The sequence below is a fragment of the Neomonachus schauinslandi genome, chromosome 3 (genome assembly GCF_002201575.2).
Source record: "Neomonachus schauinslandi chromosome 3, ASM220157v2, whole genome shotgun sequence".
Classification (NCBI taxonomy): domain Eukaryota; kingdom Metazoa; phylum Chordata; class Mammalia; order Carnivora; family Phocidae; genus Neomonachus; species Neomonachus schauinslandi.
Window position 1 is genome coordinate 83,883,898 of NC_058405.1, and position 26,379 is coordinate 83,910,276.

The following is a 26,379-nucleotide window of genomic DNA, read 5'->3' on the forward strand; positions in this document are numbered from 1 at the left end:
CCCACTCCACAACAATGCCATCCCTAGTAGAGTGAGGTCTAGTGCTGCCACAGTTGGCTGTGCTTCCCACAGTGCATTAACCATCTGCATGGACATGTCCCCCACTAGAATGTAAGGTCTTTGAGGACAGGGGTGAAGTCTTACTCTTCTTTTTATCCCTTGCAGCTAGTACCAGGCCTTTAGTCTCTAATAGATGTTAGCCAAATAAATAAATGAACATTTTAACTAATAAAAAATACTCCAGACTGAATCTCTAAACAATAAATATAACAAACATAATAAACAGCAGGCTGACATGTTTATAGGTTAAAAAATAAGTGGTGAAAATCAACTGCTTTAAAGATGGTTTTCTAATAATTACCACTAATCTGTAAGCAAAAGAACTATTATTTATAAATTTTTTATATTCAAAAATAGAAAAAAAAGAAAACAAGAGAGTTCCTTGTTTGAACTGAAGAAAGTATCTTAAGTATATATAAAACTCAGGGTATTTCAGTTCCCAAGGTAAAAATATGGAGAAAATAGACAATAAGAATTTATGATTTGAATATTAATTAAATGAAAATATCATAAAGACCTTAAAAGGAAAAAAAGCAAACATTTTTTTAAACAGAGAACATCACATTTACAAAAAAAAAAAAGAAAAATTAATTAGTGTTTTCAAGTCACCAAAAGGCAGAAGACTAATAAGGTACATTAGTAGGGCTCCTAAGGAATCTTATCTTAGCTGAGATCACAGCAATTTATTAACATCAGTAAATCAGTAAAAGCAACTCCTTAAATATAAAACACAAAGGTTGAGAGAATAATTTATCAAGCTTTTTCTCTTTACAGAAATATAAAATCCTCTTAACTCATACTGGTTCTTAGAGTAAGTTAAATTAAGAAAATTATTCGCCATTTTGATTGAAAACATACATGTGTCAGAGTTTGGAAGGCATGATAATCATCCACTTCTTGGGCAACATAATTATACGCTCTCAGAATAGCCACTCCAGCATCTTGCATCCCATCAACATCTTCAGAGTCATTAACCACAAAGATTAAACCAATTCTGGGGAGAGGGGGAAGGGCAAAAAGAAGAAAAAGAAACTTATCTCAAAAAATGCAACTGGTTAAAAAGAATGGCATCCCTGTATCCCACTCACATATTGTAACTTCCTCTACTGAAAAGCACAGTTCACATCCTACTCTAATACACTGGGCAAAGGCTTTCATCACTTACAGAATAGAAAAGCAGGTTCCCAAAGGTGGCTTAGACTTTTCAACTGTTAAACCACACTGCTTCCACGTGGTGAAAGGCCTTTACTGACATGAAGGATTCTGTTATAGTTTTAGTTGGAGATTTTGTTGTTTTTAAGCAAAAATTAGGGGAAGTGAACATTTTCAGAATGTGAAAATATATAAAAAGGGGGGTGGATTTTGGGATTAACATAGGCAAGATGAAAATCATAGATAAATGGAAAACATAAAAATGTTTACTATTATCTGTTGGCAAAAAGCTACAACCAAGGTTAATGTTCATTACATTTTAAAATTTAAATTAAATTATAAGAATGAACCACAAAAAGATACCATTGCACATCTATAAACTGGCAAAAAAAAAAAAAAAAAAAAAGGCAAAAAACTTGCACTGGCCAATACAGAAGTCACCAGCCTACATATTGGAGCAAAACCAATTCAACTGAGAATGGATAGTCTTTTTAACAAATGGTGATGGAACTGGATATCCACAATGCAAAAAAACAAATCTAGGCAGAGAACTTATACCTCTCACAAAATATTAACTCAAAATGGATCATAAACATGAATATAAAACACAGAACTATAAAATTCCTAGAAAAGAACACAGAAAATTTAGGTGATCTTGGGTTGGTCAACGACTTATTAGATCTAACAAGCAAAAACATGATCCATGACCCCCCCCAAAAAAAAGGGATGAGCTAAACTTCACTGAAACTGGGACTTCTGCTCTGTGAAAGAGACCATTAAGAGAATGAAAACAAGCCACAGACTGGTAGAAAACCTGTGGGAAACTAAGAAACACATATCTGATAAAGGACAGATATCCAAAATATACAAAGAACTCTTAAAACTCAACAACAACAAAAAGTTTAATATGGGCAAAAGATCTGAATTAGTACCTCAGCAACTAAGGCACAGAGTTGGCAAATAGCAAAAAAAAAAAAAAAAAAGGATGTTCAACATCATGTATTTAGGGAATTTCAAATTAAAACCACAATGGAGGGCCTGGGTGGCTCAGTCGTTAAGCGTCTGCCTTCGGCTCAAGTCACGATCCCTGGATCCTGGGATCGGCCCCGCATTGGGCTCTCTGCTCAGCAGGAAGCCTGCTTCTCCCTCTCCTACTTCCCCTATTTGTGTTCCAGCTCTCGCTATCTCTCCCCCTGTCAAATAAATAAATAAAATCTTAAAAAAAAAAAAAAAAACTACAATGGGATCCCACTACACAATTATTAGAATAGCTAAAATCCAAAACACTGACAACACCAAATTCTGGAGAGAACCTGGAGCAACAGGAACTCTTACTCATTGCTGGTAAGAATGCAAAATAGTAGAACCACTTTGGAAGACAGTGTGGCAATTTCTCATAAAACACTTTTTACCATAAGATAAAGCAATTGTGCCCCTTGGTATTCTTCAAATGAGCTGAAGACTTATGTCCATACAAAAATCTACACACGGATGTTTACAGCAACTTTATTTATAATTACACAAATTTGGAAGCAACCAAGATGTTTACCAATAGGTGACTGGATTAAAAAAAAAAAAACACCACCACCAGAGTACATCTATATAATGTAACATTATTTGATGATAAAATGAAATGGTCTATCAAGCCATAAAAAGACAAAGACAGGGGCGCCTGGGTGGCTCAGTTGTTAAGCATCTGCCTTCAGCTCAGGTCATGATCCCAGGGTCCTGGGATTGAGCCCCGCATCCGGCTCCCAGCTCCACAGGAAGCCTTCTTCTCCCTCTCCCACTCCCCCTGCTTGAGCTCCCTCTCTTGTTGTGTCTCTCTCTGTCAAATAAATAAATAAAATCTTAAAAAAAAAAAAAAGACATGGACAAACCTTAAAAGCATACTGCTAAATGAAAAAAAAAAGCCAATCTAATAATGATATATATATCATGAGTCTGGAAAGGGAAAAACAATGGAGGCAGTAAAGAGACCAGTGGTTGCCAGCAGTTGAGAGGGAAGGACAAACAGGTGGGGCACGGAGGATGTGGAGGACAGTGAACCTATTCTGTAGGATTGTGTGATGGTGGAAACATGTCATTACACATTTGTCAAAACCCACAGACTATACAATGCAAACAATGAACCCAAATGTAAACTATGAACTTTAGTTAATAATAATGTATCAATAAAGGCTAATTAATTAACAGTGCTCTAAAAAATACAAAGTCTATTAATTAAAAAGAGAAAGAGGTAAAGCCTAAAAATAGAAGAAAATACAAAAAGATACATATCAAACATCATGCTCTCCTGTGGTATGTAGAGAGTGTGTGTATATGTAGATGGTGGTGGCAAGAGAGTTTGTTTATAGATAAAAATTGTGTTTGTTTTTTAAAATCCCACTTAAAACAGAAATCATATGAGTAGGTTCTAGGCAGAAATGACTTAAATGTTCTTTTTTTTTTTTAAAGATTTTATTTATTTATTTGAGAGAGAGAATGAGATAGAGAGAGCATGAGAGGGGGGAGGGTCAGAGGGAGAAGCAGACTCCCTGCTGAGCAGGGAGCCCGATGCGGGACTCGATCCCGGGAGTCCAGGATCATGACCTGAGCCGAAGGCAGTCGCTTAACCAACTGAGCCACCCAGGCGCCCTTAAATGTTATTCTTATGAAAACAAAAATAAGAGCTAAGTATCTCCTCACAAAGGAATTCCCCTTTCCACATTTCCAATTTCTAGAAAGGGCATCAGAGTTTTTCTGTTAGCTAGGCCCCTTCAGACTTCTGTTTCTCTCAGGCCCAGTCTCTTAACAAGTACCACTAGGGAGTCTCCCAGGTTTGTTCCCTCCTCTCCTCAGCCCCTGTCAACAACCTGGTGTACCATATCAAGGGAAACAAAGACTAAAACAATAGCCAGTCTGCCTTGGGTATCTCCACCAACTATGTATGCCAACACTCCTCTCTACCGCCAGTAAGTGTCTTCTCACCTACCTTCACAATGTGAAAACCACATTCCCTCTTCTTGTCCCTCAATGAAATTCAACAAATATTTACTTAGTGCCCATCGTGTAACATGGGCCAACTTCTTCTGTGTTCTTTTATTTCTCTTTTAATCAAAATATAGCTCTGGCTGCAATCCAGTAGTTCAGTCCTCCATCAAACCAGGGGATATGCATGTTTTACATGAAAAATTTCACTAAACAAAATCTCTACTTTTCCATCAACAAAAACCCTCTATTTTCTTCAAAGCTTAACTAATATCCAACGGTTCCATGAAACCTTTGTCCCTCCCAAATATCTTAGTTCATTATCTTTTGCTTCCCTGAAATTCTAAAGCACTATGACTAGGACATAACCTAGAATCTGATCAAATATTTTCTTAAAGTGTCTGAAAGTATGAACAGTATTTTTTCCAAGAAGGTAGGAATACAGCTTAGATACTATCCACAGCATTTAGCTCAGTGCTGGGCACAGAACACACTACATTTGTTAGCTAGACTTTTCTTCTTCTCTATTTTCATCTTTTCTAAGAATTCAGATTTTGGTCGACATTACTCAGAATATAAGCGAAATGGGCGCCTGGGTAGCTCAATGGGCTAAGCGTTCGCCTTTGGCTGAGGTCATGATTCCAGGGTCCTGGGATCGAGTCCCGCATCAGGCTCCCTGCTCAGCAGGGAGTCTGCTTCTCCCTCTACCCTTCCCCCTTGCGCGTGATCTCAATCTCTCACTCTCTCTCTCTCTCTCAAATAAGTAAATAAAATCTTTGAAAAAAAAGAATATAAGTGAAAATATCTTAGCATGTATTTGTAAAGCATTAAAATGCTGTTCTTAAAAAAGCACAGTGAAAAACCCAGCCATTCAAGTACCCTGTTGGTAGATTTGGCAATGCAAATAAAACAAGTGTGTTTGCGTCTACAAAAAGCTACAGGTAAATTTAGTCCTTGCCAGTCTAAAAAGGTTGTTGGCAAAGCTCTTTATCTCCAGGAAAAGCAGAAATAGGCTTTGTGATGTGGACACTTACCTAGGAAAATTCCCTTTCACTAGGAAGCAAGCTGAGACCACAAACTATTTTTACATGAGCTATTTATTAATAATTCACTGGTGGTAAGCTTTTATCCATTGAGAATCAAATTTTCTACCCCAAAAGATACTGCTTCATACTTAAACAAAAGATACAACTGCCATTAATGATCCGACTATTAATTATCCAGTAGCACCAGACTTGCATTTAAGAATGACAAAACCTCCGCTAATTAGATATATATCATTAAATCAATACCAGTGTTACCTTAGTGGTATATGATTACTGAGGAACATCTCAGCTGTGTTAATCAACTCTGCTGTGGTCTCATGAGCAGGATCAACTATGAAAACCTGTAAAGGAGAAGGGGGAAGGGAACACATAAAATGAAATTTATTCTAATGTCACATAAAAATGCTGTTACTCTTTGTACTTCCAGGAACTCCTGAACCACACGAAAGAGGAGTTACACAAACAGCAGTTTCCCTCCTTAATGTTCAAAAGAATGCAGTACTCTCATGATATTCTGCTAATAACATGGGAACTGTGTTGTAGATTACTAACATCCATAGTTTTACTACACCTAAAAAAACCCAAGTTTTAAGAAATCTCCTACCTTAGAAAACTGAGATTATCTTTTCTGTGTATTCATTTCTAAGCATTTCTGAATTAAGAATTCATTTAAAACTCAATTTTTAGATCACAATAATAGCTATCATGTATTAAGATCTCATGATGTGCTTTAAACACATATATAACCCCGTTTAATAAGTTCAGATATATAGTAAGAAAAAGAGGATGAAATTTTGACTAGGAAGGAAAAAAGTGGTTTCAAAAGTGAGACAAGTATAGAGGACAGTTTCCCTTGCACGTTTTGGGGAAGGAGACCTGCCCCCAATCTCTTTAAGAGTAAATGGTGGGAAAGGAAGAAATGACAGGGAAAAAGAGGGCCAACTAAGAAACCTCCTCCTCTCTCTCTCTAAAGCAGTGAAATAAGGAATAACAAGTAGGAGCTCACAGAAAGATTTATTTAAGTTTTAGAGATTAAGATATTAAAGGAAAAGAGTAGCAGCATATTCATCTTCTGCGTAAAACTATCTTTAAACTAAAATAAGGGGCCCCTGGGCTGCGTAGTCGGTTAAGTGTCTGACTCTCTGTTTCGGCTCAGGCTGTGATCTCAGGGTCATGAGGTCGAGACCCACGTCAGGCTCCATGCTCAGTGCAGAGTCTGCTTAAGATTCTCTCTCCCTCCTTCTCCCTCTGCCCCTCCCCCCGCTCTTGCTTGCATGCTCGCTCGCGCTCTCTCTCTCTAAAATAAATCTTAAAAAACTAAAACAACATGGCCTAAACTTTCAGGTTAAGGATGAGGAACATTTCTTTACAAGCTGATGGAGGCAGTATTGCTACTGTGACATCTCACAGCCTCACACATGATCAATACATTTAAAAACCCTTCAGTTTGAATATGGAGGTAGAAGAAGAACATATTTAGTGGTGATAATGATGGGAGAAGCAGCTAGTACAGGACAGAAATGAACAGTCTAGATATGGCTTAAAGGTAGGCGAGAAGGCAAGAGAGAAACAGAGCTCATCACCAGACAATTAGTAGTTTTACTCACCATGTTATGCAAGTTTTTCCTGATCTGCCGGATAACACCAGGAAAGGTGGGTCGAAGCAACTCTTGTAGACTAGAAGGCCATGAATTGTATCTGCTATCAACCTCCAAGTTGTTGATCCACTAGGAAAAAAATAGCACAACATGGTGCATACACTTTAGTCACTATTAGTGAAATTACCAGAAATAACAGTAAGACTTGAAATGATTTTAAGAAGAATCACATGGGAAAGACCATTTTCAAAAATACAAAGATCAAGTAGAAAAATGAGTGACTAAAACACAAGCCACAGAACAGAAGATACTTGCAACCTATAAAACCATTAAAGGACTAGTATCAAGACCATGTATAGAAATCTAACATATCAATAAAAAAAAGGTCCACAACATATGAGAAAAGAAAATAAGCTACGGATATGAAGAAATTTACAGAGGAAATCCAACAAGGCAATTAACACAAGTAAAGATGTACATCTTCACTAGTAATCTGAGAATTAGAAACTAAAACTACAGTGAAATTTCACAATCATTAAATTTTAAAGTTTGTCAATATCCAAGAACAGGCAAGGGTGTAGAGCAATTGGAACTCTCACCCAATGCTGGTGCCTGGAATAGTCACTTGAGAGAGGAAAACAGTCACTTTAGAGAAGTATTCTAGTTCTAGGTATCCACCCCAAATAAATTCTCACATATATGCACAAAACACAATGAGAAAACCACAACAAAATGCCAGTGCCCCTTGGACACTCCAACAGAATACCTACTGAAATAGCAGGACTCCGGATGTCTACAGCATAGTCGGCCTCAGAGGGCTGGATGTTCAGTTTCAAAACATTATGCAGAGAAAGGCCTTCTATTCCCAATCTATGCAGACCCTCCATTACCCGAGCTTCATTCCTCAATATATCAAACAGACTGGGGGGAAAAAAGGTATTTAGTAGAAAAAGTTTAAAAACAAAAAAAAACCTCACCATGAAAAGATTTATCAGTTCAAATTCAATGCCCTGTTCAAACTAGCCAAGAAATCAAAAAAGGGAGCTCTTCCCCTTGCTTCATCTCATCAAAATATAGAGAACGAAGTAGGTAGGACTTGCTTCTTATTAAACTTACCAATGTATCTATCAGGTATAAAATTATCTCTAAATATAAATACACAATTTGAGGGCGCCTGGGTGGCTCAGTTGGTTAAGCGACTGCCTTCGGCTCAGGTCATGATCCTGGAGTCCCTGGATCGAGTCCCGCATAGGGCTCCCTGCTCGGCAGGGAGCCTGCTTCTCCCTCTCCCGCTCCCCCCTCTTGTGCTCTCTCTCTCTCACTCTCTCTCTCAAACAAATAAATAAAAAAAATCTTTAAAAAAAAAAATACACAATTTGAGGATGAAATAATCCTCATCTGAATTTTACACTGCATGTTTAAAAAAAAAAACACTATGGTAACCTCTCAGTATTATTTCTACATAAATCTGCAATTATCTCATAATTTAAAAATTTATTTTAAAAAGTAACTACATTAGGGGCGCCTGGGTGGCTCAGTTGGTTAAGCGACTGCCTTCGGCTCAGGTCATGATCCTGGAGTCCCTGGATCGAGTCCCGCATCGGGCTCCCTGCTCGGCAGGGAGTCTGCTTCTCCCTCTGACCCTCCCCCCTCTCATGTGCTTGCTCTCTCTCATTCTCTCTCTCTCAAATAAATAAATAAAATCTTAAAAAAAAAAAAAGTAACTACATTATATAGATTTAACATAGGTTACAACATCAGTGTCAATTTACAAGATGCACACATATACAACCACAGTAAAAGGTCTGGAAGAATTTATACCCAACATAAAGGTTTGCTAGGGAAGGTAGAAAAGATGGGAAGGAAGAAGAAATAAGAAGCCAGGATGAAGACTCTCCTTTTCTTAGTTCTTTTATCTGTGTATTACTTAAAACTGTTTAAATAAGCAAGTACTCAATTTGTAAACTCTGAAAAATTAAAGAGGCGCATATTTTTTACTTAAAAAAAAATTACAAATCTGGACAATCTTTTTAAAGCATCCACATCCATTTTATTTTTTACTAGCTCTGAAAAGCAGGAGGACATAAAAGCTCAATTAAAATATCTTATTGGGGGAACTGGTTCTTCGGAAGCAGTAGCAGTAGCTTTTGTTTTCACTATTATGAAGCCATAGTGTCAACTGTGTCAATCTTAATTCCAAGAACAAAATCTGAATTCTACCTAACTATCCACCCGCCCCCCCAAAATTCATAAGGTCAATTTAGAGCAAGTTAGTCCTGAACTACATTTTAACAATATAAAAAGGTAGATACTCTTTTTTTTTTTTTTAAGATGTATTTATCCATTTGAGAGAGAAAGGAGAGAGAGAGCAAGGGAGGGACAAAGGGAGAGGGAAAGAGAAACCCAAGCAGACTCCACATGGGGCTCAATCTCATGACTCTTAAGATTACAACTCTGAGATCATGACCTGAGCCGAAACCAACAGTCAGCTACTTAACCAACTATGCCACCCAGGCGTCCCTAGATATTCAAATAATATATGTAAGATGGAACACCTTCTGAGACACGGGAGGCAGAGGCAGCATTTTGAATAAACCTACTGCACACTGTTTCCATAAGTAAAAGAGCCCACTCGCACTCTTTTTTTATGGATAAGAGAAAAACTATAGCTCTAAAAGGGTATCCACGAAAGACAATTAGGCCTTCAATGTCCAAGACCTTGAAAGTACATTATAATAACAAATGACAGTATTATTGTGTCATCCCAGTCATCCACTCAGGACTCAGGACTCATTACTCACTCCACCTCATAAGCCATTAGGCTTTGCAACATGCCACGTCAAGTAGGAAAAACAATCTGAACATGCTATGAGAAGCTAACATCATAAAACCTTTCCAGAGAATAAAAATTATCCATACCTGAATATATCCTGTGTATCTAAATCAATATGAAGTCCATTGATAAACAGCGCGGAATCTCCAGGCTGTAATCCTAAAGTTCCTTTGAAATACTAAAATATTTAAAAAAAAAAAAAAGTTAAGGAGCAAGAAGAGAATGTTTAACAAAAATTTCCATCTTTCTGACTTTAGTGTATGTGCAAATGTTGCATCCTCTTATTTAATATAGGAAACCCTAAGGCTGGGTTAAGATTTCCTTTTATGTACTCCCACAGACATTTCTTAGCATTTACTACATTGTAATGAAACTACTGTTTCATGTGAAATATACCTCTCCTCCCTTTCCTCCTTCCAACTACGATTAATACAACTGTTTCCCATAATGTTGGGGGAAGGAGGAGGAGGGAGATTGATTAAATAAGCCAAGTGCTGAGGGTCATTTTCATAAAAGGGGACTTCTTTTACTATTTACTGTTTGTGATGCCAACCAAGGTGGTGGTGATAGCAGTCACTAACAGCTGGGCCTTCCTGATGAACTCCGGGGATCTAATCTAAAAGGGTTTCAAGACCCCACACCTCCCTTAAACCTTCAAACTAATGCATACTAAGAAGCTGAGTTGCTGCCCTGGAGACAGCACCCACGTGCACCTAACTGTCCAAGACCTGGTCTCCATGGGGCCCTTCAACTGCTGCTCCCTGAGACGGTGGCTCCCTGACACACAGGTGACTGTGCAGTCCCTGCAGCCCTTCAGACCTGCCTGACCCATCAGACACACTGCCTGGATGCCATGCTGTAGCTTCTGTTGACTTCTATCTTTCCATTTAATTACTCTTTCCTTCCAAGGAAACTGGGACTACTATTCATATTCCACACCACAGGGAGCTAATCCACACAGCAAAGGGAAAAAACTACTCAGAAACTAGGGACAGAACTTAAGCCCTTAGTTCTCACAGGAACAAGAAGGACAGGGACTGTTGAGCTCCTTTCATTTCCCAGGAGTCAGCAGACTAAGACAAGTAAACTTTAAGGTCCAGTATTGCATGCGTAAAGCATAAAACGATGAGGAAGCCACAGCCTCTGTTTCTTTGCCCTGCAAGGATTAAATTGCAGATAAAATAAGGGGAAAATGGAGAGTTGCATCAATTCAGAAATGGAATTTCTTACATGGGCAAGAAAAACTCCATGTCCACTGACACCCAGGCTGTACACCCTCTGACTGTAAGAAACACTGATTCTGAGCTGCTAAACATGACTCCTATCTATTTCAAGATCTGGGTGCTGGTAACAGAGCAAAGTTCACTTTGTGAAAATGCATTACACTAAAGATAGAGCATTTGTGCACATTTTTGCATGTGTTGTATATTTTTGTATTTTATACTTTAACAAAACATTTAATAAAAAAAAAAAGAATCCAGGAAATACTACAGTCTATATAATTTAATGTTTTGTTCTCTTGCAGGGGAAAAAGGCTTAAGTATTGGTACTGTTATTCTGGAAATCAAAAATAAAGTAAATAAAAACTGTTAATAAGGTTTCTTCAACTTAGTAAATATTTGAGATAAATTTGGTTTACTTATTCCTCAGATCTATGTAATTAATATCTCACATGTAAAGGTTTAAAAAATCTGGGGTAAAGTTAGTAGACTGAACACAAGCATTTCTTTTTTCCCCTCCTGAAACTCTGTTGAAATGTCAGTTTTTTAAAAAGGGACTTTTATAAAGTTATAAATCCACAACAACAAAGAGAACAAAAAAAGGAAAAGGGCAATTAATTTTGGAAGGTGGAAAGGAAATGCATGAATAGCAACTGTCTTAGCAACCCCGAGAAAGCTGAATGGCAGGCCAACAGTGGGAAAAGCCAACAGAAATCACAAGTTATCCTGTGGAACTCTTCAAAAGGCTCAAGAATTGACAACACAAAGAACACATGTATAAGGGGGTAATCACTAGGCTAGAAAATGAGTTCTGATGGACAGCTTTTTAAAGATAAGAGCCCTCAGACTCTCCTACTCACACAGTAAGGTGACTGCTGTCATGACTCCCTCTACTCCAGAAAAATGAAGGAAAATTCCCTGGAAAGAGTGAAAGAGAGAATCCGGGAACTTGGGGAAATGAAGCACAACTGAGGGCAGGGACCCCTCACTGAAAACTGGGGACTGGGTGTAAGTTCTACTCAGGCAGCCAGACTTCACCCTCCAGGCAGAAGATCAGAAGATCCTTTTCTGGTGACTGAACAGCTCAAGAGGAAAGGTATCAGGATACTGACACCTGAGGGTGAACTGGGGTGAACTAGGAAAGTGTCATACCAGGAGAGCCTACAGTCAAAAGCCTCATTCTTAAGGCTTCCCACAAGCTCTTTACTGCCTCATTCTCTTCAATATGAGCAGCGGTTCACCAAACATGTAAGGAAAGCCTCTAACATTAAAGACAAGAGACCAAGACAAAAAGAAAGTCAACTTAAGAGGAAACAGATGGTGCAAGAGAGAAGAAAACAGGGGCGCCTGGGTGGCTCAGTCTTTATGTGTCTGCCTTCGGCTCAGGTCATGATCTCAGGGTCCTGGGATCGAGCCCCGCATCGGGCTCCCTGCTCAGCGGGAAAGCCTGCTTCTCCCTCTTCCACTCCCCCTGCTTGTGTTCCCTCTCTCACTGTGTCTCTCTCTGTCAAATAAATAAATAAAATCTTAAAAATAAATAAATAAAACTGAGGGTTGCTGGAGGGGGGGTGGGGGGGTGGCTGGGTGATAGACATTGGGGAGGGTAAGTGCTACGGTGAGTGCTGTGAATTGTGCAAGACTGTTGAATCACAGATCTGTACTTCTGAAACAAATAATGCAATATATGTTAAGAAAAAAAAAAGAAGAAGAAGATAGCAGGAGGGGAAGAATGAAGGGGGGGGAATAGGAGGGGGAGACAAACCATGAGAGACGATGGACCCTGAAAAACAAACTGAGGGTTCCAGAGGGGAGGGGAGGGGGGTGGGAGGATGGGTTAGCCTGGTGATGGGTATTAAAGAGGGCACGTTCTGCATGGAGCACTGGGTGTTATGCACAAACAATGAGTCATGGAACACTACATCAAAAACTAATGATGTAATATATGGTGATTAACAAAATAAATAAATAAATAAATAGAAATTTTTAAATAACTAAATAAAAAGAGAGAAGAAAACATACACATGCACCACTGATAGCTTCAGAAAGATAAAAGAACACCATAAAAAGAGGAATCTAAGAACAGTAACTCTTGGAAATTAAAGATTTGAAAACTGAAGGAAAAATATCAACAAAGGAGTTGAAAATCTTTCCCAGAAAGTTTAAAAATAAAACATAAAAGAACTGGAAAATAAGAAATGTATTTTTTAATTAGGACAAACTAGTCAAGGAGATGCAATACCTTAAAAATGAAGAATTCCAGGAAAACAAAAAAGAGAAACCAGAGAGAATGAGGCAAAGAAATAATTCAAGCAAATTTCCCAAAACTAAAGGAAATTGTTTTCCAGATTTGGAGGGGCCACCATTCACCCAACAGTACAGAGATTTTCTTAAAAGGCACAGCATTGTGAAATTTCAGATTATAGGGTTGAAGAAAAGATCCTGAATGATTCTGGAAAGAAAAAACAGATCTCATACCAAGGGTTCAGATTTCTCAATATCCACAATAGAAACCAAAATTCCAAGAAGCAATGCCTTCAAACTTTCACCCTTGACCCCCTGAATTCAGGACTGACCTACTGAACTCAGGAAACTCCTAAAAGGTTCAGTCTGTCAATTTCATCTTTTAGAAACTAACAAATTGCTGGAACAGAGAAAGAAACTTAAGGATAATGGATGACACCTGTGCAGATGAATCAGCAAGTGCTCCTTCCTCAGCCTCCTTATAATGTTAAAGTCCCCAGTTTAGGGAATAGTCATCCCAAACCCTAATAAAAGGAGGCAGCTTACCCCTATTGGAACAGTCATGGCTTTGGAAATTATTCCCTGTGATCTCCCTATTTATACAAATAAAGATGACCTCTGAAGGCAACTCTACCTGGTATAGTCTCTGTCTTATTACTTACGAAGGAGCAGACCCACTTGGGTCCGGTAACAAAACTTCTAAATGACTTCCAATCTAGAATTCTATACCCAGCCAAGATATCAATAAAAACAGAAATGGAGGGATGTCTGGGTGGCTGTCAGTTAAGCGTCTGCCTTCAGCTCAGAACATGATCCCAGGGTCCTGGTATCGAGCCCCAAATCAGGCTCCTTGCTCAGTGGAGAGACTGCTTCTCCCTCTCCCTCTGCCCCGCCTCCCTGCTTGTGTTTTCTCTCTCTCTCTCAAATAAATTAATTAATCTTAAAAAAAAAAACAGAAATCAGAAATTTGATTTCTCAGAGTCTGAAATTTACCTCACATGCAACTCTTCTCATGAAGAATAATGTGCTACACCAAAATAAGGGAGTAAACCAAAAACAAAGAAGACCTGAAATCCAAGAATAGGAGATCCAACAAAAGAGATTAAAGCAAGGTCCCAGGATAACTGGTATGCCCTAAATAAAGAACCACCAGACCACAGTGGAGCAGAACAAAAATCGATGAAATCACAACAAAAATATACAGAGAAATTGGAGAGACAGGGAAGTACCAATATGGAGTAATGGCAGACATAGGGGTGAGGGGCAGTGAAAGAAAGTTAAACTTCATCCTTGTAATGGAGGCCAAGACATAAGGCTGAAATTGGAAAACACCGTACCAGTTCAAACTTGCTAGAAATCTGGGGATAAATATCAAAACAATTAGCTTAGTGTTGAAAGCAGATACTTCTAGTAAGGGGGACAAAACGGAGGAAGTCGTGTTAGGAGGATGCTGTTTATCTAAACAAAGTGGTGGCACCATCTGATTTTTTTTTTTAAGATTTTATTTATTTATTTATTTGAAAGAGAAAGAGAGCACACACACAAGCAAGCAGGAGTGGGGAGAGGAGCAGAGGAAGAGGGACAAGTAGACTCCACACCTGGTGCAGAGCCTGACACGGGGCTTGATCCCAGGACTCCTAGATCATGACCTGAGCCAAAATCAAGAGTTGGACACCTAATCAACTGAGCTACCCAGGCACCCCTGATGTTTGAATTATATTCATATTCAACCCTGATTAAAAATTAAAAATATAAAAAACGATTACAGAAATAAAACACCACCATCTTTACTAAAAGGAGGTAAAACAGTTAAATGTCATTGATGTAACTCAGATTTCCTCATCTTTAAAGATACAATACAAAACAGAAAGGAAAATAGTGATTTTTCACTGGGTAATACCTTCTGATTCTCTTCCACTTCGGTTCTAAGTTCCGAACTCACTGCTGTTTTTGTTATTGCTCTAAATAAATAAAAATGTTATTAGTGTTTAGTTTAACATTTGATATGTCTTCAATTTCCCTATATTTATGTATAAAACAACACATTGCTCAATACATTACAAAAAACTAAATAAAAAAAAAACCTTCACCTTCACAAATAATTAAATACATTTCTCCATTCAGGTGTACGTATATTTTCATTTTACTACAAGATATGATGCCACAGAAAAGTAGCAGCAGTAGCAGCATTTTAAAGCAAGTGCAGTTATCCCCAAGATCTTAGGTTAAGTATGTGTAACTCCATTCCTATATATGATCTTTACTGTTCACAGGCTAAAATCTAATGTTAAATTAAGGTGACAGACTGCTCATACTATTTGAGCACTTTTGGTGGAGGTGTAATCCTACATGTATATCTTTAATAGCCTGCTGAGCTAAATGAGAATGTACTTTATGATTTATAAGTCTAAGAAATATTTTCCAAGACTAATCAAATAAACTTATTTATAAAATATCTCACATCAGAAGTCAAAACACCTTGTTCAGTTATTCAAGAAAAACACTGGCAACCATTTAAATCATTAGTCTCTAAAAATTTGGCTTTTAAAATCATTTTTTAGAAGATGTGGAGGACCATTATACAACTGAAAGCAATATCAAAAAAAGCTGCATTCAAAATCTTATTGTGTCACCATGAAAAAGCCTCTAGAACTCATTTTCCTCATCAAGTTTGAATAAGATGATGTATATGAAACTCTTCAGGAACAAAACATTATAGTCCATGCCAGACCCTAGATTAGTTATATCTGCAGACATCAGATTTTGTTAACTCATCCAATCCTGACAGGTAGGTATCATTATTTCCATTTTACTGCTGAGGAAGTGAGGTAAAGAGAGGTTGCTTATTTGCAAACATCATGCAACTAGCAAGTGGCAGAGCCAAGGACACAAGCTAGATGGGTCTCTCCAACCACACAGTGTATGGCATTGCCACCTTCCCAAAAAGAAGCATGATTAGCGGTATGGTACTGGTAGTAAAACTTTAATTTTCTAAGCATTTTCATATTTTACTCACCTCATTTTGCATGTACACATGAAGATAATTAATGTATGTGTCAAAGAGAAAAATGTGTCAGAGCCTTACTCTTTATTACCTGGCTTTGGTAGGAAAATTTTGACTAAGATCCTTCATAACTACCAAAGCTAATTCAATAGGAGCAGCCAAGATTCGGGCAGCAGTCTGGAAACTGAGATCTGCAACAAGGTCAAATACAATTTAAAGTCTGGAAACTGAGATCTGCAACAAGGTCAAATACAATTTAAAGTGCATTAATCTAATGCAAAGAGAAATAAGAAAAAAAATTTCTTTCTCACAATTTTCTTGGTAATTGAGAATGTAACCATTTCAGAGAGTGCCCATGATTTAATTTCAGGTTTTATGCACTTCATAGGTCCCCACAAAGTATAGCAAAAGACTTTAGTAAATTATGTTAAAAAAAAATAATGTGATAACTAGATCTTTGGACCAGAAAAGCAAAAATATATCCTGCCATGTTAATGTCTTTAACATTCAACAGATACACTGTTCAAGAAACATATATATAAACATAAAGACTAAGACAAACATGTTTGTACTATTACCCACTTATGTATCTGTTTACACAGATAAAGATCTGGCACTCATTTTTGTATCTACTTCTGCATAGTGTTATCTATCTCCAAAAGGACTTCCTTTCTTTTCTGATTAGTCATAATTAATCACTCTATATTGAAAAGCTGTGGTACCTTCAGAATTTGGCAAATAGATAACATTAATTTCAAATTCTAAATTTTTTTTAATACCATAAAATTTAGTCAAAAAGTAGGCCAGTGATTCCTCTACATGTTTACTACCTTGCAACTGCCAAACTTTTAAAGGTGCCATTTCATTGGTGCTTTCCACAAGATGTTTTCTGAGTTCTTTCAACTGCCCCTTCAGGTCAGGGTGCAGGTCTCTAAAAGAAACATAAAATCAGTCTTATTAACCTGTCTTTTCCTTCTCAAAGCACACTTAGAAGATGGCTCCAATTTTATCTTCATAATTTTCCCCTTAGCAATAAGAAAATTCCTACAAGATAAGAAAAATATTAAAGCATAATTATTTTTCTTAAAAATAAGCTAATATAGGGGCGCCTGGGCAGCTCAGTCAGTTAAGTGTCTGCCTTCAGCTCAGGTCATGATTCCAGAGTCCTGGGATGGAGACCTGCATCCAAGCCCTGCATCAGGCTCCCTGCTCAGTGGGGAGTCTGCTTCTCCCTCTGCCCCTCCCCCTGCTCGTGTTCTCTCAAATAAATAAAATCTTTTTAAAAAAATAAGCTAATATAGAAAATTACAACTTTAAAAACCATAAAATTTACAGATTAAAAAAATGAATCACTACAATAGTGATTCTCTGTGTCAGGGAGGGGTAATGGGACTGAAAATGGGGGGAAAGGGGACCCCAACTCTACCTGTAGTGTTTTACCCTTTTTTTTTTTTTAAGTAAAAGAAGGCGTATGTTGGAAAAAACTTGATAAAGAGTTCTTTGGAGGGGCGCCTAGGTGGTTCAGTCGTTGAGCGTCTGCCTTCGGCTCAGGTCATGATCCCAGGGTCCTGGGATCGAGCCCCGCATCAGGCTCCCTGCTCAGCGGGAAGCCTGCTTCTCCCTCTCCCACTCCCCCTGCTTGTGTTCCCTCTCTCACTGTGTCTCTCTCTGTCAAATAAATAAATAAAATCTTAAAAAAAAAAAAAAGTTCTTTGGAACCAAAAAACAAGTATGATTACAACCATCAATTACGGGTGTTAAGTACATGTGTGTTCTATTATTTTCCATACTTTACTAATCTTCCTAGTTTCTTAAAATAAAACTGGAAATATATCGCTGCCAGTCCCAAAATGGATTTCTTTCAGCTACATGCTCATAAATCCTTTAATCACATGAATAATACAACTTAAGCTAACCAAGATTACTGGGTTTCCTTTAGTTTTATCTTGAAATATAGTACATTCTATTTAAAGCTAGTAAAACAGAAGTTATAAGACGCAGTTATGTATCATTTAGATCAGACAACAGATGGCTGGTAGAGTAATTCTGTTCCTTTAAATGCTAGAAACTCAAAATTTCTTAAATGCCACATAAAGTAAAATATTTACTCAGATTCTTCACCTTCCAATCAATTCATTTTCAATCAGTTACTACAAAATCTTCTTCATGATAAAAATATCAGAAAATGGTCCCATTACTTTAGATAGCTAAATAACTATTCTGAATGTCCACAAAAGAAAATGTCTTCAATACTCTACATACTAGCTTTGTGCTCTAAATACATAAGATCATAATGCTATCCAAAAAGCAAACACAAAAAACCTGAATATGAAAAGAGATTCTGGAAACCTGGGTTCAATAAAAATGGACTCTGACTGCATACTAATGAGGCCCAAACTGATGTTAAACACAAAGAAACATGCATATGCATAGGATGAACTGAACTTGTGCACAGAAATTCAACATGAACTGAGTCATCTCTGCTAACCTGTTAGCCTGATTAAGTCATTGCACTGGGCCAAATATTAAAGCTCAAGTATATGGAACTGGACCTATACATATTTCTTCAGGATCCATTCCTTTACCAACAACAACAAAAAAAAGCCCAAACAAACAAAAACACAAAAGCCAAAAAACTTACTGGGGCTGTCCTAATTAAGATTTCCAGATAAAGCAGAATTCAGGGCTCTAAACAATTTTCAAGGCATAATAGAAAAATAACTATTCAGGACTCTAAACAATTATCAAGGCATAATAGAAATAACTACAACATTTAAAATAACAACTAAGAAGAATTTTCAGCTATAAATTTCTATGATACTTTCATAAAATGGCTATGAAATTTTCTTCAAGAAAACATCTTTTGTCCTCTTTCATATAAAGGAAAGTCTAATATATTTCAACTGAATGTACCTTTTTTGTACTGTCTGAGGCTATGCTTAGCTTAAGTAAACAGCTATGACCTCTCTCACTTAAAATATTTTTTATTATCTTGAGAAAAATTGAGTGAAACAATTAGATGTCCCTATTATGTGAATCAAAAACTGGAATGTAACTTTATGTCATCAACTGCAAGGCCCAGAAACGGAAATCAACTAAAGCCATAGGCAGGCCACCTTAATATCATTTAATAATAATGTGCTTCGGATGCCTGGAGATCATAAACTATACAGTAAGTGAAGTGGTAATTGCTTCGTATCAAATTACATATATAAAGTACTACTAAGAGATCTGTAACTCGGACAGTAATGAGAAAGATGATGCTTATTAATGGGAGGAAGCCTGGAGCTTTAAGAGAATAAGGGCATTTCCCAAAATAATATGCCATACCTTAATTTTCCAAAGAGGAACCCCTGAACTTCATCAATGGGATCATTTTCACCAATCACTGTGGTGTTTACCTCAGTTCCTATAAAAGCACAAGCAAATACATGTCTAATTGTTTAGAAGGGAAATTAAAATGTTATTAACCTCATAAAATTTGAATATGGAAAGCAAATTAGAAACACCTTAAATTATAATACCATTTAAAACACTGAATACCTCAACGAACATTTTGCAGAGTCTTTTTTTAAACAAACAGAGAAAATGTGTTTTTCAATATATCCTGTGTTCTGGAGAAAGTAAAAATGGATTTTTTCCTTACACTTTGGAAAATTTTATATGTTAACAAGCTCAAAATTAATACCCTTAAAATTATGAACAGTGGATTTTTCAGTATCAAAATTCTGAAGAATCTGCAATTAAGCAACTTAATCCTAAGTATAATTATTGAGAACAGAATAATGAAGTACTAGACTATCCTCCATTTACTCAAACCAATCATTAAAATGAGCGCATAAGGAATAGACTGCACATAAAACTTGTGTTTAAGGGCACCTGGGTGGCTCAGTCGGTTAAGTATCTGTCTTTGGCTCAGGTCATGATCCCAGGGTCCTGGGATGGAGCCCCATGTCAGGTTCCCTGCTTGGCAGGGAGTCTGCTTCTTCCTCTCCCTCTGCCCCTCCCTCTGCTCATTCTCTCACTTACTCTCTCTCTCTCTCAAATAAATAAAATCTTTGGGAGAAAAAAAAAACTTGTGGTTGAAATAATGAATTCAGAACTCTAGAGTAGCACAATAGGAAGTATATCCATAAGAAAAAAAAACAAAAAAAAACACTATTCCAAATGCAGAAAATAATAAAAAACACAAAATTACTCATTAAGTATAAGATAGTTTTAAGATTTCACACTGGGTCACATATCAATGGCTATTTGTGAACTACATATCATCAGTAACAACAGCTACAATTACTGAACTTTTTGTGCAAAAACACTGTGCTACCTTCTTTACTTATACATCTTATTTTCTCCTCACAAATACTTTAGGAGGCATATGCCATTATCTGCACTTTACAAAGAAAAAATTTAGGACCTACGGAATTCGCTTAACATCACCCAACTCAGAGGTAACAGAACCAGAATGCAAACACAGGTTCATCATACTCCTAAATCTATTATTTTGCATTAAGGAAACAAATTCCCTTTCACTCACATTTAAGAAAAAGAAAACACATTGGTCTTAATTTACAAATTCACCTTTCACCTGAGTATCATCCTTGGCCTTGTACTCAGTGCTCTTAATTGCCAACTCCACACCATAGCCAGAGAGGTAAACAGGCTCCTTCCTGGGATTCTGCAAGCAGAGTAAGTATTCCACCATTACTATCTGGTTCTTTACATGTCACAGTGTACAGGACATGAGGATGTTAATGCCACATAGCCACCACCCAGGATTATGCACTCAAAATATACTTAAACTTCCATGGGAATCCCAGCCTCCTTTAGATTTTGGGTATCCTCCACAAGTATGGGAATGGGAATTCCAAAGTAGAAGCAAAACCAGATGAAGGGACAGCTGACAGGACAAAAGTAGCCAAACCATGTGAAGAAATGGAGAAAAAGAAAAGGAAGTTCCAGAGCCTACATAGCAGGGTTTAAAACTGATGAGGTTTCGGGCGCCTGGGTGGCTCAGTTGGTTAAGCGACTGCCTTCGGCTCAGGTCATGATCCCAGGGTCCTGGGATCGAGTCCCACATCGGGCTCCTGGCTCAGTGGGGAGCCTGCTTCTCCCTCTGACCCTCTCCTCTCTCATGCTGTTTCTCTCTCGCTCGCTCTCCAATAAATAAATAAATAAAATCTTTAAAAAAAAAAAAAAAAACTGATGAGGTTTCAAACCCTGAAGTACTTTGTTGGGACCATGTGTGTTATGTGTTCATTTTTAATTGAAATTTAAATGTCTTCAGGTAGGGTTTGGGCTGACCAACTGTCACAGGCTTACCACCATCCTGAATGAGGATGGCGCTTTAGATATTTTAATCTTTAGTAACAGTAATAAAGCCTGGAAAGCAGAGGGAAGGAGAGCAGTTGCCAAAAACTGGATATTAAAAAAAAATCTATTTCTTTTCATACAAATTTTCATTTAAAAATTTTATTTTACTTGTATGGACTTACCACTCAATTTTACTGAGCTTATTATGACACAGAAACTTTAAAGGGTGATATGTTTACATACATACATATATATATCTATATATATATAAATGCTAAATGTTACAAAAGATTTTAAAAACTTAATTTTAAATCAACTCTGCTTGCTTTTATCTCTTTAGAAATCCTCCCTTTTCCATCAAATGAAAACATTCCAAAATGAAAAAAAAGGTTTGAAAGGAATGGAATTCAAGAATCAGTTTCAAAAAAAAAAAAATCAGTTTCACAGTATGCTGATCACATTAAATCTAGAAAATATAATTTAGGTAGTTCATTTTTAAATACAATGTAAACTTTATTAAGCCATTTTTTAAGCTTAATTGTTTTATATTTCTTCAGAAACGCAAGCAAAGTACCTCCTGTGTGCAAATAACAGATATGATGAAAAGTAGTTCAAATAATTTTATAAACGGGGAATATTATTAGCTTACGTGCTAAGGTCATGCTGGGCAAATTAACATTTATAAAAGTGCTAAAATAAATCAATACTTACAAGTATATAATGTCTGAATACATAATTGATTTTGCCTGCATTGCTTTTTGATATAAGCTGGCGGTGGAAATTATAAAATTCCTCATAACCAATCTCAGAGTAGAAAATCACCACTGGGCTTTCAGGATTAGATGAGGGGTATCTGTGATCTCCTCTGAACAATAAAGGTTTGGGTCTGAAAATAAATATTAAAAGCTTAAAACTTTTTTTCAGTTTTTATTTCAATTCTATTTAGTTAACATATAGTGCTATATTAGTTTGAGGTATACAATATAGTGATTCAACACCTCCATACAATACCTGGTGCTCATCACAAGTGCACTCCTTAATCCCCATCTGTTTCACCCATCCTCCTACCCACCCCCCTTAAAATTTTAAACTTAAAAAAGTTCTTAAACACTAAAAACAGTACAAGATAGCTACAGCAGCAATAACTTAAGATTATAAGCAACTTAATACAAAGAATATCAAAATCTGAAACAGTTTTCAGTTAGTAAGAATACTGTTAGGTATTAGTCTTACTTATTCATGACCAAAAATAATAAAAGTATATTATATAAATACCAACTATAAAAATGCAGGCTTTGATTCATAATTGTTACCAATTCCTAAAGAAGGATGAAAGCCAGAAAAAGGAAACATATCCACATTTCACAATACTAAAACTTTAGTAAGTTTTTCTACTATATAAATAGATTATTCTTTTTTTTTTTAATTTTTATATATTTTAGAGAGAACAAGAACATGAGCAGGGAGAGGGGCAGAGAGAGAGAGAGAATCTCAAGCAGACTCCACACTGAGCACAGTGCCCAACGCAGAGCTCAATCCCACAACCCTGAGATTAGGACCTGAGCTTACATCAAGAGTCAGATGCTTAAATGACTGTGCCACCCAGGCACCCCTAAATAGATTATCTTTTTATCTGAAAACATAAATACAAATAATGTAAAAAGACAGGATGCTTTAAGCACATAAATGCCAACACAGCATCTCCCTCCTCCATATTTTTACTACTATGATCTTCCTACTAAATGATGTAAGTTTTCCTCCTGAATTTTATAACTCCACTCTCACAAAAAATTCCCTAATAATGGTATCAAAATATTAATAGATGTTGGGGGCCTCGGTGGCTCAGTCAGGTGGGTGTCTGATTCTTGGTTCCGCTCAGGTTGTGATCTCGGGGTCATGAGATTAAGCCCCACGTTGGACGCGGAGTCTGCTTAGGGTTTTCTCTCTCCTTCTGTCCCTCTCGACTCACTCGCTCGCTCTCTCAAAAAAAAAAGATATTAATCGATCCTATTGCACAGACTTTATGACCTGCCATTCCCTCTTACAATAAACTATTTTATAATAAACTATTCCATCAAAAGTAAAGACATATAAATACGGATGTTCACTATAACCTTACCATAATAACAAAAACAAAAAAATAGGAAACAATTTTAAAAACTATCAGTAAAAAACGATGGGACATTCTTACATAGTTATTTTGCACGCGTTAAAAATAATGAGGTACACCTACATGTACTAATGGAAAGAAACCTCTTGTAAAAATAAATCTACATACCTGTATAAATTTATAACCACAGACAAAAGTCTAAAACAATAACGACAAACCATTAAAAATAGTTACCATCTCTCAGAAGAGGAGACACCATCGCTCTTTTCTTTATGAAGCCCTACATTATTGTTTTAACAAGTTAAAGAAAGAGTTTTTTTAAACCAATTATGTTTACTCCAAGGGAACAGCACTTTACCACGCAAGCCATTTCGAATGTCCATTCCTGGACCTGGAGATAGCTGGAACACGCACCCCATTTTCTGGTTGTCATTCTGAGTAAAAGGCTCTCATGCCATTTAGTGAGCAGAGAACAAGTGCTGGGCAGATAATCTTACTAAAGAAGAACTACCCTGCCTAAAACACTCTTCTGGTACAGCAGAGCAACACCACAGAACGATCACTGTTATCTCTAAGAAGGTACAATGCAGTTACTGCAACAGCCAGACAGCAAGAGGCACCTGTTATATCTGTCCACCACAGGAAACCTACCATTAAGCAAAAAAGCCAGCCCATTAATTACCAATATAATATTCAAATTAAGCTTGCAATTATCTTTTAAATAGTCTCCTTTGTCTGAAACTAATAATACTCTGAGAGATCATTATCATTAATATCATTACTTCAGGCACTGGCTTTAATCCACAGGTATTCTTTACTAAGCTAATGACAAAGCCTATGTAATTTCTCAGTCATTACTAAATAAGAACAGTAACATTAAGTACTCTTATTATCTCCACTTCAAAATGAGATAGGGAAAGAAAGGTTAAGTAATTTGCCTAAGTTTACAAAACTATTTTAAGTAATGGAGCTGGGATTCAAATCTAGTCAGTCTGGCTCCAGAATCCATACTCTAAGCAACTGTACCTACAGACTATAAAACCCGTAAGAAAAATCTGATGGTAGATTTGATATAGAAGAAAGTATAATGCAATGCGTGACATTTACATGAAGAAACATACAATCTACCTTTCAGATGCTGTGAGGAGAAGAGTCTCAAGGGTGCCAAAATCACAGGTCTTCTTTCCATGCACAGAGAAAAATGAATTACATCCTTCTGGTGGAGGCTCATCAGCTGCTATCTGCCATTTAAGACACAAGACATTCTTGTAATGATCTCTAACCAAAGAGTAAGGATGTGAATACTCTAAATAGGTAATTAGATGGCAATGAAATAACATCAGTAAAAGCAAAAATTAACATCTACTGAACCCCCATGATGTGACAGGATTTAAGAGTTTTTATGCATCATTGTTTCTTATGTATTATTTCATCTAGCTCCTCCCAATATCACCCAAATAGGTAGGTGTTAATATCATCCCCAAAACAGAACTTTAAAATTCTATCTCAGAAAATAACAAAAGATGTCCAAGGAATACAGTATGTACCTTGAAGAAAACTAAGCTTACAAATTTCAACTTTAAGCATCAAAGTGTAACTACACAGTCCCTATTAAGTATTTTAAGTCCATATAATAAATATAATATGCAAATTAACTTGGAACCCCTCTCTGAAATAAGAAGAACGACATAGAATCTAAAACAGTAACTGGATCTAAAAAGGAATATAGATGGAAGATAAAATTATCTACGAAGCATAGTAAGATATTCCAGGGAAAGGCTGAATGAGACATGAGTTTATGTTTAAAGTGAAATGCATAAATGCCAATGCATAATGAGACAAGTCAAGCTGCAACTTTAATGGGAGGCATATTGAGAAGAGTGAGTATGAGATGGGAAAAGAAAGGATAGAGTGACAAGTACTGCTGTGTGCACTGATGTCACTTATGTAATATATTAACATTAAGATGTCGTTTTCTATAAATGTAAGAGAAATAATTCAGAGGTAGAGAAATGGAAAGCTTGCCACGAAAAACTGACATGAAAACTTTTCATTACATTCTTCATTTTTTTTGTGAATTATTCTAAAACTTACACACACAAAGAAAAGAAAGAATAGTATGATAAAGCCCCATGTACCCATGACCCAGCTTCAATATTATCAACTCATGGCCAATCTTATTTCATCCACCTTCCTGCCACACTCCAATGGATCATTTTGACACAAATCCCAAATAATATTTCACTTGTAATGTTTCAGTGTGTCTCAATAAAAGAGATTTTTTTTAAATACCTCATTATCACCCTTTAAAAAAGTAATAAAATTCTGCATAGATGGCAACTGGCAATATAGTCTTTCAATCTTCCCAAGTTCCCTCATTAAAACAGAGCAACTAGATAGCCAATAGAACACATACAACAAACTGAATGGGAAAAAATATCCCTATGACATAAGACCTTCAGGTATCAGATGCCATGGAGAAGGAAGCAGAGGGATGTTTAATAAGAGATTCTGATGATCCTGACAACAAGAAAACCAAAGAGCCAACAGGTTTTCACTGTAAAGTATGGTGGGCCAATGCATTTGTTCAATCTAGTACTAGGTGAGCACAAGGAGGCCCATGAAAAGGTTAAAGGGCTTAGGGCAGTTTAGCTGCTCTGAACTCTCAAAATTCACAAGCTAGGAGACTTGCAAGGACAGGACCCCACTGTAAGAAGAAACTGCTGAGGGTCCAATAAAACTTGGAGAGCGCAGAAATATAGAGACAACTAAAGAGAAAGTCCAGTGAAAGTGCAGGAGGGGAATAAAGGAAATCTCAAAAACCATACCACCCTT

General features: G+C 36.9%; 1 protein-coding gene across 1 annotated transcript in view; it reads right to left on the bottom strand.

Annotated features, from left to right (window-relative positions):
* UGGT1 (UDP-glucose glycoprotein glucosyltransferase 1) overlaps positions 1-26,379 on the bottom strand; it is a 112,041-nt gene that overhangs the window by 68,236 nt on the left and 17,426 nt on the right. Inside the window, exons 5-16 of the mRNA XM_021695812.2 lie at positions 24,673-24,785; positions 22,146-22,320; positions 20,703-20,799; positions 19,455-19,533; positions 16,955-17,055; positions 16,216-16,315; positions 15,021-15,081; positions 9,746-9,837; positions 7,597-7,747; positions 6,836-6,955; positions 5,484-5,569; positions 919-1,054 (exon numbers count right to left, since the gene is read on the bottom strand). Coding sequence (XP_021551487.1) covers positions 919-1,054; positions 5,484-5,569; positions 6,836-6,955; positions 7,597-7,747; positions 9,746-9,837; positions 15,021-15,081; positions 16,216-16,315; positions 16,955-17,055; positions 19,455-19,533; positions 20,703-20,799; positions 22,146-22,320; positions 24,673-24,785 — 1,311 coding nt within the window. The remainder of the gene's footprint in view (positions 1-918; positions 1,055-5,483; positions 5,570-6,835; positions 6,956-7,596; positions 7,748-9,745; positions 9,838-15,020; positions 15,082-16,215; positions 16,316-16,954; positions 17,056-19,454; positions 19,534-20,702; positions 20,800-22,145; positions 22,321-24,672; positions 24,786-26,379) is intronic.